Here is a 16877-nt window from a genome sequence, read left to right as displayed (position 1 = left end):
GCTGTTTTTTTTCTTTTTTCTTTTTTTTTTTTTTTTTTTTAATTTTATTTTCGTACCAAGCTTTGTTCAGTATATCGTGCTGAGTGTAAACAAATCATTGCTAAACTTCCACGTTTCTCGGTTATAATCATTCTATTGCCATACCTTAACTTTAATCTGTTTTTGATTGTTTTATCATCTGGGATTTCAGTTTTAAAAATATTTTTTAGTTCTTACAGTGAAAACCGACAATCATCATTATTTTCAATATAATCAAATATTTCTGTCATCGCCATAATAACAGCGGGATTTTCAGGACGACCTGCTTTAAGACCTACAGAACGCTTTAGAAATGAAGTGTAGCAATTAGAATGGTACTCCGCTTCAGCAGCAACTAAATCGTATTCATATTGTATGCGTGCAATAACAATTTTTGCTACGTCATCTGAACGATTATGTGCAATCTTTAGAATATTATCTTTAAAGGAAAGAGTAGCAACTTGACAAATTCTACGCCGTATATTCTGCTGTTTTTTCTTTTCAGTCTCTTCATTTGCTTCATCATAACAAAATAAGCAACAGTTTTTAAAACAAAATGTTGTCTCACCTGATAGGACTCTAGTACGAGGTGGACTACTCAGAGATGTACTGGCCTCTGTCTCTTGTTGTCTTTTAGCTGCCGCAATGCCCACTTTCGGGTGTACATTTTGCGACACTACATGAACTGATCCACCGACTGTTTGTCTTTCAAGTATTCAACAAACTCATCGTTCCTTGCACTACTTGAATCAATTATAGATTTTAGTCCGCGTTCAACAGTAACAATTTCACCGTCAGTCAAAGATTTATTGCAAATGAAGCAATCTTGCGGCATCTTTGAAGAATTATTTGTTAAGGGTACGTATTCATATCAAAAATAGTATCAATAAACCCGACTTTTCACAACAAAGAATTACTCCCTGTTAATAGGAGCACTTGTGCGACTGACTTTGCTCATACAAAGGAATCTAAGCGCATCCACTCTCCCCTGAATGTAATTTGATCTTTTCAATTTGAAGGGGGGGGGGTGTGAATCGTAAGAGGGGATAGGCATAGCGGTCAAGTGTAGTTTCTCGAGGTCACTCGAAAGAAAGAAAAGGAGCTGCGAGAAAAGGAAACTGCGATAACTTATGAATGTTATCATTTATTGGGGGGGGGGGAGCACAAATATTGGGCTTTTTTAACACCTAGGGCAGATCCAGTTTCTGGTTTTGGAAGTACTCGTTATCAGAAAGGGATCAAAGTAATTTTAGGGCACAGATAGGGGGTTTAAGGTCAACGAAATATGTCATCAAAATGCAGCTTTAATTTTGTCGCTTACGGGGGGGGGGGGCTGGGGGGTAAGACCACCAAGGCACAGCCTCTAAATCTCCGCTCGTATGTACATAAATGCATAGTTTTCAAACTTTGTATCCTCTATTTCAGAGGTTCCCAACCGGTGGTTCGCGAACCCCCAGGGGTTCGCGAGGTGCAGGAAGGGGGTTCGCGAAAATTTCGGTGCAATGGCGGATTTTTCCTAGTTTGGTAAAAAATTATAAAATATTCAATTTGCACACATAGTTACTTATTTTTTTTTTAAATTTGAAAACGCGCCAGACTCTTGTATTATGCTCAAAAAAAAAAAAAAATCTTTCAGCGGTTTTATAATCTTGGTTAAAAAGAAATTTTCTCGTTTTTTTTTCGATAGACAACAAAAAGAGATATCCTTCCTTCTTTATTGCGAGGCGCCATGCAAAAACGTTGCATTAAGCTGTTGCGGGGATCACGATGACCTTAAAAAGGCGCCATCGCGTGGAGTCAATCAAACAATATACATAATATACATATGTCGAAAAAAAATAAAGAATTCTCAAACAATGCATCATAGGGGTATTATTTCTAATCTGGTTGAAATATAACTCGGGAATTTCCGTCGAATTCAGTCATCGAATAGCAGACATGACAGCAAAAGGCTCCAAACTTAAAATTTATTACTGGATTTTACCCATCTGTTCGTTTTCAAAAATATATATCATCAGCATGCTCATAGTTCTGGGGAAATAGTTGTTAACAGACGTATTTAGAGATACTTTAGAGATGCTTGAAAACAAGTGATTTTGTTTGCAATTGGTTTTGCTACGTGAACTTGCTACTCTGTTTGTGAAGTTATAATCGTGTTGGTAATTTTTATGATTTAATAACTTTCTGCTGTTATGGATCGATGGTTGAAAACTGGTAGTTTGGTTGAGCGACAAATGGAGAAGCAGTCAATCGATCAACCCTCAACATCAGCAGTAACTTTCGAATCAATACAGGATATTGAAATAGGTAGCTGTAATGAACTGCCGCCTCCCCCGACTAAACAGAAAAGTGAACTAGAGGAGAAAAAAGCGAAAATATGACAGTGACTATTTACAAATGGGCTTTTATTTTACTGGAGAAGAGTCTGAACCTAGACCGCTTTGTCTTCTCTGCAACGAAGTTCTAGCGAACAGCAGTTTGAAACCGTCACTTCTGAGAAGACACCTCGAAACAAAGCATCCGACACACAAGGACAAACCTATCGAATATTTTAAAAGAAAATTGGAATATAATAAAAAGTGTAGCGTCTCTACGTTCCTGTTAGAATCCAACGAAGATAGTAAAATGGCCCTTGAAGCTTCATATAGAGTCAGTTATAGAATTGCAAGATCTGGACAGCCACATACAATTGCATAAAATTTAATTGCACCGTGTGCTAAAGATATTGCTAAGTGTATGCTGGGAGAAAAGTCAGCAAAAAAAATTGACCTGGTTCCGCTATCAAACAACACAGTATCACGCAGAATTACTGATTTGGCAAGTAATGTGGAGAAAGAACTTGTGAATAGAATAAAAGAGAATAATTTTGCGATCCAGCTTGATGAGTCGACTGATGTAGCAAACGCTGCAATATTACTTGTCTATGTTAGGTATATTTTTAACGATACAATTAAAGAAGATGTACTATTTGCAAAACCTTTGAAAACCAACACAACTGGAGAAGCAATTTTCGAACTGGTCAACAGTTACTTTGAAGAAAATGGAATAGATTGGTCTTTGTGTGTGGGTGTGTGCACGGATGGTGCAAAATCAATGACAGGAAAATTTGTTGGCTTTGTGGTGCGAGTAAAGAAGATCAACGAGAAAATTGAATGGACTCATTGCTGCATTCATAGACAAGCATTAGCATGTAAACGTATTCCCGCAGAATTATCCGCTACTTTGAATGATGCGGCAAAAATTGTAAATTTCATAAAATCACGTGCCACAAACTGCCGTCTATTTCACGCGCTTTGTGAGGAATTGAGAAGCCTTCATATTACTTTACTTCTTCACACAGAAGCTAGATGGCTTTCCCGTGGCAAAATTTTGACACGCTTATTTGAATTGAAGTCAGAAGTCCAAGCATTTTTTGTTGATCATCCATTTCACTTGTCCACTTGCATATTCGATCTTCTTTGGATGCAAAGGCTTGCATATTTAGCTGACATCTTTTCAAAATTAAATGAATTAAATCTATCCTTGCAAGGTGCAGTTGTTAATATTTTCGTTGTATATGATAAAATTGAAACTATGGTAAAAAAAATTGAATTTCTGGATCCAATGCCTGGAAATGGGTGAGTTTTCTTGTTTCACTTCTCTTAGTAGTTTTTTATCAGAAAACTCAATGAAACTTGATGAAAGCGTTCAAAGAAATGTATGTGAACATCTGCAACATCTTGAACTAACTTTTGACGAGTATTTTCCTAATAGGCGTAACGTCCCTCTCTCAAACAACTGGATACGCAATCCTTTTGAAGGAAATCCATGCTTAGAGAACACCCTGACATTACCTGAAAAGAAAATGCTCATCGAGTTATCCTGTGATAATTCATTGAAAACTACCTTTAAAGAGCTCTCGTTAATTGACTTCTGGCTCAGTGTAAGAAATGACTATACCGTTTTGTCCAAAAAAGCAATTCGAATTTTATTACCATTTTGTACAACATATCTGTGCGAGAAAGGATTTTCCTCCTATACTTATCTCAAAGATAAATACCGAAGCAGATTGAATGCAGAGCCTGATTTAAGACTCAAACTGTCAAACATTGAACCAAACTTTCAGTTTCTTTGTTCCGTCAAACAGCCACAAATATCACATTAAGGATTTTTTCCCCAATTTAAAGTATGCTTGAAAAAATAGTTGGTTTATAAAACTTCTTGTTTATAATTTTTCTTGTAGATGTAGTTTTAACTTTTTATTAATGTTTGCACTTAATGATATTTTACAATTATATTTTTGTTTATTGCAATCAAATGCTGCAAAAAATGGAAAGCAAACATGCTGTTTTTTTATTGTTTCTTACATGTAACTAATTTCAACATCAGGGGGTTCGCGAACTTTTTTGCCTGTTCCAAGGGGTTCGCAAAGAGAAAAAGGTTGGGAACCGCTGCTCTATTTTAAGACACTTACCGTTTAAGAGATATTTGTGAAAAATTGATTTTCTGAGCTTCGACCTTGAATAAAAAGTTTAGCTCCACTGGGATTCGTTGGGAACGTTTGAAATTTCATTTATAATGATGTCTCTTAATTATTTCTATGGTAATTTCATAGTCAAAGTGCAATATTTGGACAAAAATTGGGATTTTAGGGTGAATTTTTAGAAATTTTGAGTCCTTGAACTGCAGTTTTAGACTTTATTTTATCGCTTTAGGGAGAGGGGGGTATGACCCCTTGACCCATCCACTGAATCCCCTCCCGTTTGTGCATAATTATCTATTAATTATTTATTAATTATCTATTAATTTTCAATCTTTGTATCCCCTATTTTTACAATAACACTTACCGTTTAAGAGATAGTTGCGAAAAATCGGTTTTTGACCTTTGACCTTGAATAAAATTTTTAGCTCGATGGGGACTTCTGACACTTCACTTTAGTGTTGTCCTTAACTATATTTGTGTTAATTTCATAGTCAAAGTACCAAATAGGAGTACAAATAAGGGGTCTAAGGGTTTTTTTTTTTTTTTTATATGTCTCCAATGCCATTTTAACCTATATTTAGTAGCTTTAGGGTGGAAGGTATGACCCCATGACCCATCCTCGGAATCCCCACTTGTTTGTACACAATTGCATACCTTTCAAACTTTGTAACCTCCATTTTTTCGCTAACAATTATCGTTTAAGAGATATATATGAAAAATTGATTTTTTGACCTTTGACCTTGCATAAAATTTTTAGCTCCACTCGGATCGATGAGGACTTTTGACATTTCATGTATAATGATGTTCTTAAGGTCTGTACCAATTTTCAGCTTTATGGGAATTTTTCCGAACTTTCGCTTTTTTTTTGGTCTATTTTGACCGGGCTATTATAAGCAATGAGGAAATGTTTCCGACAATTCTGCATATTTTACGAGCTACGTTATGATAATTCTCCCAAACAATGTAGAAATTGCGGGAAGAGTTTGAAAACTAGGAGTCTTAGCAATTTTCCCAATTGTCGCCAAATTTGTGGACACCATACACCAAAGACCAAGGGCTAACGTACTTCGGCCATGGCCTAGCTGATAGTGACAAAACCAAACAATTATAGCCCATAATTGACGATAGCGCCAAACCCCCCCAGTTAATAACCATGGAAGGATTGAGGGCCATTGCCACGAGATTTTGGACTTTTTTATTTATTCACACATAAGACAACATGAGAAAGATTTTCAGCGTAAAGAAAGGAAATACACCACTCAGAGCATCCGAGATTATCGAACCCACGTTTACCGGCATTTGAAGCAAAGTTTCTCCCACAAAGTCACGAAGACCCCAACGCATAATGGATGAGGCATAATGAGTGATATAGTTTACATTTTTCTTTGCCAAAGAAAAAACATCCGCTTCACTTGCAAAAGGTTTGGGTTCCGGTAACGTGGTCGCTTGGCGCGTTAGGCGCTGGAGCAGTTCAGTCTAGGATTATTGCTTTAAAGCAACCATAAATGTAATTCATTGTTTTGGCGATTTGTTTTGGAAGAAAATAAACTTTTGATTTGTTTTTATCCGAGTGAAATGTACATTTTCTTTTTTTCTGACGATGATTTTTAAATGTTCCACTGGGTGTTTTATTATTATTTTTTTCGTTAGACGGATGGATTATGAGAGCGTGGTTGCTGGGCGAGTTTGGCGATAAACAATAGAGTTGCAAAACTATTTTTACATTTGAAAAATATTATTTGATGTCTTTTTTTTTGTTTATTTGGCGAAATATTTTAAATTGCAGTAAAAACCGCTTCTTTCGCTAAATAGAGTTTTAAAGTAACTGTAAATATAATTATGATTTGACGAAAAGTTTTGAATTCCAAAGAAACTTTAATACGTTTTTTTTTTCTTTTTGAAATAGTGTGTACGCATTTTATACAAAGAAAAATTATCGTTTTACATCAGAGAGGGAGGGGGCGTCAATTTTTTTAACTTCAACGGACTTCCATTAAATTTTTAGCACGGGCATCGCTGTGCGGGTACTGCTAGTAATTCATAAATAAATACATATAAAATATTGCAGTAGTTATCATTTAATTAAAAAAGCAATGGCATGCAGAAGGAAAATGTGAAAGTTGTAACACATATACGCATCTTCGGGCGGCACGTGAAGGAAAAAAAAAAAGAATTTCTTAGTTAAATTGATGGTCTACTACGAATTTGTATATTAGGTTTAGATCCTGGCTCTTTATTATGCGGACAATTCACCTATGTACATAGTGTCACCCTTCATTCACTGATATTTTCCTCCGGTGGGCAGAGCCCGATCATTCTGATATTTGACATGAGGCACGTTTCTATTTCAGGGTCCCCCTAGGGCCCGACTAAAATTTTTGAAGACACTGGGCATGAAATTCATTTTGTGCCCCCATCCCTCCATTCCCGCTTATTCTATGTAATGAAGCTATAAAATATTTTCATACTTGCTCATTAACACAACCATGCTAAATTTAGTGGTACCTCATATCACAATCTAGCAAAAAGTAGAAGAGATATAGTATACGATAATTATATAAGATGTGGTTAAAAATTGCCCGTTGCAGTAAACCGTAAACATCTAAATTATCTATAACTTCTAATAGTAAATACAGACTAAACATGGTGTGGTTTTGGGATTTGCAAAGAGATCAAATTTTTAAAGGGATTTTTTTATCAAAAAGAGATTTTTTCCTTGTCTTGGCATTTGCAAAAATATCAATGATATCATTGTGCTCTAAATTCCAAGTGAAATCGTTATTTATTTTTAATTAGCATGATAAATTAAGGGGATTTTAGGCCTCCCTGAGATCTAAGAAGAGGGGGGCTGTGCCCCGCATGCCCCTACGGCAATCAGGCTCTGCCGGTGGGAGTGAGTTGCAGGGAAAAAAAACGTCTAATTCCAACATTTCCCAATTTTTACCATAGAATCCAAAACGCGTTTCTTCAAATATCTCAAAATCTCATTTCTGCCCTTTTATCTGCCCATGACAGTGTCCCGCATCGATGATTAAAAACCATCAATATGTAATAGTAGAAGTTAAAATCTGAATCATGAATTTCAAACTCGTTGCCATTCCGAAAATGCATATTAAATATGCTTTACTAAAGTAATATATAGAGCCGCTGTATAGACAGGCCGACGCATCAGCTTAAGTTTAGCCATTTTGGATCGGATTTTTCATTGTTGCACTGCTAGGGTTACCACAAAATTTCGGATTTCGCCAAATTTGCCGAAAATTCACGTGCCGCTAATAATTGCTCACAGTGAATAATCACCAAACGCGATAACTTGCCAGGAAAGACAACCACTCAAACACGCGCTCCGATCCAAAAAGGCTTATCTTAAGCTGATGCGTCGGCTCGTACATAGGGGCCTTAGTAATATACATCTGTCTCGTTAATCGTGTAATTTTTACATGTATTTTTTTTTGGGGGGGGGGCAATCACGATTGCTTATTGCTTTAATTTGACTGTTTTTGAGGTCCTTTGATTTTTCCCACCGCCACCCTCTGCACCATCACCGTGGACAGGCGGGCTCCTCCTCCTCACGCTGCTGCTCCTATAGCGAAAGCCGTCTCCAGGTTGCATCCATGTCCTACACACACGCGCATACATACACAACTACACACACACACACACACACATACACACAGACACTTACACATATACACACACAAAAACCTACACACACACACACAAAACTATCCACACTTTCATGCCTGCACACAGACACAAACACACATGCCTACACACACATACCCCATACACACAAACACACATATCCCCCCCCCCACACACTCGTGATTGCGAAAAACATAATTTGAATTCAAGATGTCAAAATTCAAATTAATTAATTTCTTTTTTTACTGGTACTTTCAAAATGTTAGAGCAATTTTATTTTCTTATATTTACAGTCAGCTTCACCGGAATGGCAGCCGGCGTAATTCCCAAAGCTCGGATGAAATGTATCCAGTCGATGTTCCGATGTCCATTGAGGATGATGTTATGGATCTTAATGCTAAGGTACAGAAGCTTTTTCTTTTAAATCCAGTTTAGAGAAAAATCTATAATTGCCTTTGCACATTTTGGGTTCAAAGAAGTTGATTTATATGGCTTTCTTGAATGAGCTTCCCATCCGAAACGTAAGTATCACAGCTCATATTTTGGGGGAATTACCATAACGTAGAACATGCCAAATTGGTGAAAACGGGGATATTTTGATAATTGGAAATCTGGCGCGGTCGTCTCATTTTTGGCGTAAATAATTTTGTTTGGTAACCCTGCTGATTTATAGTAACCTTATGTTCACAGATGTTTCCGATCTCTTTGTTTTGATTTGCAACGAAAAATACCTCTCGCGCAGGCGCTGGAGCCAAAAATTGACGCCAATGAAGAAAAATCGCCAGATTCCCAATTATCGAAATATCCCCCTGAAAACTAACATATCGTTGAATTTGCATTTGCCATTTACATTTTAATGAAACTTTTATTTAAAAGCAAAACTGGAGAATTTCTTTTAGTCGCCAGTGGGCTGTCATTAGGAGCCACTTTTTTGAAATTGTGGCCACTTTTTTCTTTTTTTTTTAACTCAGAGTGCTGAACTATATATTTTTAATTGTACTTCAAATGGAATTTTTATTGCTTTTTAACGACTCAATATATTTATTTAGCAATTAGTAATTTCAAGTGGCGTAATTTAACTATTTCGCGATTTCTTTTTCATTTCAATGAAACTTTTCAATCCCCGACACACAAAGGAAGGAGGTTATAAGTTTGACTAGTCTGTGAATTTAAGCATCTGTGTGTCTGTCTGTGGCTCTCTAGCGCCTAAACGGTGAACCGATTTTGAAAACCTTTTTTTTTTTTTTTTTTTTTGTTCGACAGGAGAGTTGATCGGGAGTGTTCTTAGATAGGTTGCATCTTTGGATGACATTAATCAACAAATGTATTAATTAAAAGATTTTTCACGATTTTTGCCGTGAAAACATATTTAAAAATTTAGTACCAAAATAAAGAGTAATTTTTTCTGCTTCTGATAGAATGAGTTTAGAGCTTTCATGTTTTATAGAATTCGAATTATAGCGTTTTTTAAAGCAGATTTTAAATATGGTTTAGCCTTTATTCACGCGATTGGTAACGGAATTCATTGTTGGCCGAAAAGGAGATTAAAAGCAATGGGTGAAAATTTTTATCTGCTGCCAGTTTCTATTTGCCAGCAAATAAAATACTTGTAATTGATTTTTAACAGTTCAAGGTTTTTTAAAGGATTTTTAATTTTCCCTTCTTAATGGGGTTGTTTCCTTCTGTCAAAAGTACTACTTTTAGTCACTGAAATTGATAGAATAAGCAAAATAATAATAATAATAATAATAATAATAATAACATGGACGCAGAAAATACTTTCATTTTCCCAACAGTTATTTTTTAATTAATTTTTTTAAATGCCCGATTTTTCAAACAAGGCGTGGTCTAGATGGCGTCACAAATGATGCACTTCCACGTTATGATAATCAAGAAGCGAATTAAAATTGCGCTCTACGCTTGCTATCAACCATATCGTTGCCAATACAAGTGAGTAAAGATGCGAATTTAGTATTTTGCTCTGTGAATGGCAACACTGAATGGATTTCATCATTTGTGATGTCATCCGCAAGAAATGTAAACAATGAAAGCGCACTGATTTAAGTAATTTTTCAAAAATATTAATTAAACTTAAAAAATTATTTAAAAAATGGTTCAGATCCTATGTTGTTAAGCATGCTCTTTCATAAAAAAAAATTTTTTTTTTTTGGAAACTACATTTGCGACCCAGTCAAGTTTTTTTTTTAGATTTTTAATTTTATATCTTGTTTGATTGGTTGTTTTGTTTCATAATTGAAAGATAAATTTTAAATTTCCGCAACATTGTTTTTTTGCAACTTTTGACAAGTAGATGACTCAATTCGATTTAGATTAGTAAAAAAAAAATCAAATGGTGCCGAGTGTACTATTTTATAATAATTCCCCTCTCCTTTTTGTAATCACACTTATACTTTTTGTTGTCTTATTTGGGGTTTCTCTGAATGAAAAGGGAAATAAACTCATACAAAGGAATTAGAAACCGGTACTTTTTCGTTTTTAATGTATATTAATGACTCGGTACACTTAGTTGGAGGGGGATTTAACATTTTCAGAGTTAACTGCTCCGCAAAAATGGCGAGAAACTCCGCAACTCTGCAAAGAAGTTCTTTTGCTCCTCATTTCCCGGCCGAACGCTTTCAAGCTTAAATTTTGCCTTTTTATCATATCAAATATATAAACATGGGAAACTAAAGATGCTTTTCTCAAAGATTGAAATAGTGTTTGAAGCAGTTTTATTAATTTAAAAGTAATTATTTCTGGACTAGTGTTTATAATGATTATTAAAGCTCTAAAATAATTTTAGATAAGTAGTTTTAGTTATTTTTATACAAAATTTCGAACTGCTCTGCAAAATTTTAAATTGCTCCTCAAAATCAGCACAGATGCTCCTCAAATTGTTTATTGTTTCTCCAAGGTTGGCAACCCTGCATTTTAATTGAGCTTTAGTTACAGTTTTAGTAAGTTGGTAAGTTATTCTAATCAAACTTTCACGTTATTTAGTGACTTATTCTTTTGTTTGGCAGATTATTTTACATTTTAATGGATTTTTTTTAACTTGTGTAATGGTTTGTTTTGTTTAAAAGTTCAATTTAAAAAACAAAACAACGAATGGTATCGCTAAACAAATACTTTCTATGTTCCGACTTGTTGCTAGAACAAACAACGTCGATATCTGAAATTCTTGGCAATTTTCTCAATTGTTGCCAACTTTTTTGACGAATATAATTAGGCTCTGATGGATTTCAGCCTTGTTTCGACCGGCATAATGAAGTGATTATTGCTCAAAATTTTGCTTCCGCCATAATATCTCAATTATCGAAATCTTCCTATTCTTGGGCATATTATCAGCTAACTGTGTAAACCAGAATTGGACGTTGTTCGTACGAATTGGGAAGTTTGACTTAATGATCCTTTTTTTAACCACCGACACACAAAGGAAGGGGCTTATAAGTTTGACGTGTCTGTATCTATGTATCTGCGTATCTGTGTGTCTGCCTGTGGCACTCTAGCGCCTAAACGGATGGACCGATTTTGAAAAAAAAAAAAATTTGTTCGAAAGGAGGGTTGGTCGAGAGTGTTTTTTAGCTAGGTTGCATCTTTGGATGACATTAATTAACGAAAATATTAACTAAAAACCTCTAAAATGTTTTTCGCGATTTTTGGAGTGAAAACATTAAATTAAAAAAAAAAATTTAAGTGTTAAAATTTTTAAAATTTAATACCAAAGTAAAGAGAATTTTTTCCCGCGTTTGATAGAATGTGTTTGGAACTTCCATGTTTCATAGAATTCGAATTATAATGTTTTTTCAAAGCAGATTTTAATAACAGCTAAGCCTTTATTTACGCGATTGATAAACGAATTCATTGTTGGCCATAGAGTAAAGAAATTACATAGAGAGGCCCCGCTATACTAAGAAATTGAAGCCGGAAGTTGCACCGCTGTATCCCAAGATCCTTAGATTCTTGAGATACATCTTGATTCAAAACACTCCATTACTGAATCTCAATTGGTTGTTAATTTAAACTTAGATATCGTTGCAATTTTATGAAGCACGTTTTAGAAATTGCATTAAAACATGAATTAAAATGCAAACCAATCCGCCAGCTACTTTATACGGTCCCTTTGCGCGATTGGTAAAAATTACTATCGCGAAAATAATATAAGGCTTTTAAAAGGATTTTCAATTTTCCCTCTTGATTCTACAGTTGCGTCTCAGTCGGGGGTTTTTTAAATTTTTAATAATTTTTATTTATTTATTTTTTGAAAAATCTCTTCAAGCTCTATAACTTACTTGCGATTTTTTCTTATAATTGAAGGGGGGACTTCAGAACTACAAACTGCTTGTGCTTTCACTTTTTAAATATTTCACCTTGAGCGATGCATATATTTCTTGCACATAAGTTTCTTTTAAGATATTTAAATTTCATCCATGGTATATTTTCGTTCAAAGACTTAAAAATCGTGCGTCAAACTTGTATAAAACATTCCCAATTATCTTTATAAGAATGATTTAAAACCCTCAGGTCTTCTTCTTTTGGAATTAGTTTTTATTTTTGCTTTTTAGATTCTAACTCTCACAGACTAACTGCGAGTGAGTTTTCAATTTTAAATTAATTTTGTAAGTGTTCCACTTTCCCAAAGCTTTTTACTAAGCAACTTGTTTCAAATTGCTACTTAAATGCAAATTTACGTAATAATGTTTAAATTCTATGAACATTTTTAATTATTTGCTTAATAAGTAATAATGTAATTGAGGTTCTTTAGTGATATTTACTAACTATAAAACTAAGCTCAGCTGAGTTTACCCAATGTCAACTGCTTGCTCAGCCGATGCTCAATGGTAAAATTAAAACAGTATAAATTCAGTTGTTATTTTTTTAAAAACTTTTGTTCTTTTTGATTCATATTTAAGTTCTCAATATACACTTTTTTTTAATTACATGCAAAAGTGTATTTGTTTTCCTTTAAAATATTTTACACAAATCGTATTAACGTCTTACATAAATTAGTTTTATTGTGTTGCTTATGAAAGTTGAACTTCCTGTGTTAGAAAGAAACAGGTGAAGCTAATAAAAACGTGTTAAAAAAGTGTTCCTTCTTTGATCATTTCAGAGTTAAAAGGCGAAGTAGATTTAATTCAGAAATTGATATTAGACGCGTCGAAAAAACGGTACTTAGTGGAGAAAAAATAATAATGCGAACCTTTTTTCTCATGCCTCTCTTCTATGTCACCTAAATATTTTAAATAAATAAATAAATATCAGAACAAATTATGCGAGGGTGTATAGTTTCACGCTCTAATATTGAACTGAATAATATTTGTAACGAAATTTTGGATTGATCAGTTCGTAATCTTGCTATTTTGAATTGTAATGTTTCCCCATTTCTTTAAATGCCTTCCAATAAAAAAAATTACCATATTGGTCGGAAACAATCGTTGCTGTTTTTGCCCCATTTGTAGGAATTGATATTCGTGTTGCTGACAATGTCATCGATTTTTTTTTATAGGACATAAAAACCGGCCAATTTTACTACCCGAAAGCGTTGCCTTTTTTGCCTGAGGGGGGAAAAATGGTCATAAAGCAGATCCGAAATCGCGTCCCCGATCCAATGATGACAGCAATTGTTTATCCACTGTTGAATGACTCCATAAATCCGTTATTGCACAAAAACGGAGATAGGAACGGGATGAGAGTGGTGGGAAGGTGAGCTGTGCCTCGGCTGAGCTCAGAATTCCGAACAGGTGCATTTTCTGCATTTCGCGCGTCGCATTTTTCGTCACGTTCTACTATGCCTGGCGTGATTGCTGTTGTGCCGGTCCGCGAAAGTGGTCTTTTGTTGTTGTGATGCTTCTGAAGATGGTGCGTGATGGACGCTGGGTGCTCTGCCTTGTACGACGATGAGCACGATCCCAAATGGGAGACCCCTTCCTTCTGGACTTACTACGATTCCGATCCATCTATGACGGCCGATTGCTTGGACAGCGGAGAAACGGACTTCAGGCTGGTGGATACGTTTTGTTTCAACACGGAATTCAAATGCCTCTTGGGTCAAAAGGTCAGTGTCGATTAATGTCCGAAAGAGTTCTTCCGGTCCTCAGGCCCGCTAAGAGCCACGGCGGGCCCCTTGTTAGTTTGGTCGCCAGGCCCACCTCCGCGCTTCTAAAACTTATGAAATTCATACTTCAACGATTCCAAACCGGGTCCCCTCAAAAGCTGGCCCCCTAGTTTCCGACTAGGCTATCATGGCTTCTCGTCGTCCCTGCCGGTCATCAGGTCCTTGTTTAATTTCCTAAATTTTTCTTGAATTTCTGTCGGATCATGATACGAAACAAGCGATCGTTAGTGCTACTAAAAATTTGACGACCACGATTTAACCTCTTGTTCTCATTTTTGACACCACTATTAAAAAATTAATTTGGTGGTCGTAGTTTTACATAGGGGCCCCGATGTTTTAGCGGCAGTTGGCTAAAACTGTTTAATTCAAATATTATTATTTCAGAAAAAGAAAGAAAATTTAAATATTCTCCTTCATTTATATGTTATATCCCTTTTCTTTTCCCTAAACAACCAGTAAGCAGAAGATTGTCCCTTCTGCTTAGATCAGATGTGGGGGTACGTAACAACCTAATAAGTATTTTGAGTGAATAGTTGAGCGCTGAAGTTGTAAGTCCTTGTTCATCGTTATTGTTTTTGTCCATAGGGTTTATCTGCAGAACCCCCCCCCCCCAAAAAAAAAAATGTTTCGAATAGGGGCCCCAATAGCGTAATTGGATCCTGCTACTTCATCAAAGGTTACATTTAAAATAATTACTTTTATGTAGTTTGCTTAGCAATGCAAAATTTTTCTTACCAGGTCTGATACACTAGTTTAAAGTTACTTCATAAATTTATTATTTACTGCTAGTTTTCAATGAGGGTAAAATAAAATTCAACATTTGCCACATTTGGAACATTTTCATATTGATTTCTTTTCAAGTAGTGCTATCTGCAGCTCTGCTTTGTTATTGCTAAAATGGAGAAAAGTGAGAAATAAATGAGGTACCAGAATTTGTACTTTATTTCATTTAATTATTTATTTATTTTCATAGAAGATCAGTTCCTGAAGCGAAGCTTGGGGTAGTTTATCTGGAATTGGTATTTGTAATGAGCTATCCATAAATGGTGTCAATCTTATTTTCATTATTTTTGACTCCCTCCCACCTTTGTCACAAAGGGTCACACTTCACCATACCCCTCCCCCTCTTCCCTTCGTCACATATTCTATTTTTCATAAATATATTCTTTTTGAAAAAATGCTTGATGTCACACTTTTTGCTATTCCTTCCCTCCTTTTGTCAAAGTGTTACGATTTTCTCTCCCCTCAAAGCATGACGTCATTTATAGACAACTTCAAAGGGTTCAGAAACACATGACAATATATAATTTCATCGACTTGGGTGCATAGTATTCGTTTATTTTGTTGCAAGAATATCCAAAAACTTTTGTTATTTGTCTTTATTATAACTGCTCTGTCGTTGGCGGGTCGGACAAGCTTTTCAGTCGTTGCCAAAAACATAAATAGTATGAATTTCAAAGTTCAATCTTAATCAAGGGAACAAATTCATTTCAATGCTGAACCTAAGCAAGCATAGATTTGTGGATTTTGAGAATTTGAAAATTTTCAAATGATACACGAAGTAGTACTCTCAGTTCTTCTTCTTTGAAATCACTAGCGATCTACAGTAAACTCCCGATTATCCGCGGAATTGGGTGGCACAAGTGCCGCGGATAATAAAAATCGCGGATAACCGCAAAAAGACTAGGGGGACAAATTAGGTAAAAATTGTCCTATCTCAAATTCTTAACTGTATTGATGCATAACACTTTCTTCAAACAGTGAAAATATATATAGAGTACGGTACAAATGTTTTGTATTTTTGCACAACCGAACTTAACATCAATAACAAACAAGTGTATGTACGATGAAGAACGCACCAAAATAATAATAATAATAAAATTAAATTAAATCAATCAATCAAGCAAAAACAACTGAGTAAATTTACAATTTTTCAAAAAAAAAAAAAAAAAACAGCCACTGGCATTCGCTTTTTACTGCGAAAATACATGTTCGTGATTATTGATTGATTCGCGGATAAACCGCTTGCGGATAATCGGGAGTCTACTGCAATTGATTGTTTTGGACTCGGAAAAATGCTATGATTTTGCATCCAGTAAGAACCATCTGTGTCGAAAATTGGGAGATGCATCTTGAACACGTGATTTTTTTCGTTTTAGGTTCATGAGCTTCAGCAGCAAGTGGCAACTTTGACGGATCATCAAGTGAATACAGATCATCGATATAACAGAGTGAAGCAGGAAAATGCCGCTTTACAGAACAAGTAAGTGCTTCGTCATAAAGTGGGATTCATAATACATTGATTTGTTTTTTTTTGGATGGTTATTATTATTTATCACAGTAAATGCTTCGCCATAAAGTGACTTTACAGGTATTCAAAACGCATCGATTTATTGTTAGGGTGGTTATTATTTTTCAGTAAGTGCTTCGGCCATGAAGTGACATTACAGGAATTCAAAGTACATCGATTTATTGTTAGGATAGTTATTATTTATTAGTAAGTGCTTCGTTGTAAGTGACTTTACGAGTACATTAATTCAAAGTACATCAAATTATTTGTTAGGATGGTTCTTATTTATCAGTAAGAGCTTCAAGTAAGTGTTAGGTAAGTGCTTCGTAATAACTGACTTTACA

The 16877-nt window shown here is 35.2% G+C and overlaps 1 protein-coding gene across 5 annotated transcripts in view; it reads left to right on the top strand.

The window, feature by feature from the left end:
* Window positions 1-16877, top strand: part of LOC129223396 (rab11 family-interacting protein 3-like) — a 205483-nt gene that overhangs the window by 143199 nt on the left and 45407 nt on the right. For all 5 annotated transcript variants that reach the window (XM_054857990.1, XM_054857988.1, XM_054857989.1 and 2 more), the window contains 2 exons: window positions 8419-8527; window positions 16403-16506. In XM_054857990.1, coding sequence (XP_054713965.1) covers window positions 8419-8527; window positions 16403-16506 — 213 coding nt within the window. The remainder of the gene's footprint in view (window positions 1-8418; window positions 8528-16402; window positions 16507-16877) is intronic.

This window comes from Uloborus diversus, chromosome 5 (genome assembly GCF_026930045.1).
Source record: "Uloborus diversus isolate 005 chromosome 5, Udiv.v.3.1, whole genome shotgun sequence".
NCBI classification, from domain to species: Eukaryota; Metazoa; Arthropoda; class Arachnida; order Araneae; family Uloboridae; genus Uloborus; species Uloborus diversus.
The sequence above is the reverse complement of the archived record's forward strand: the minus strand, read 5'-3'. Positions and strand labels throughout refer to the sequence as shown.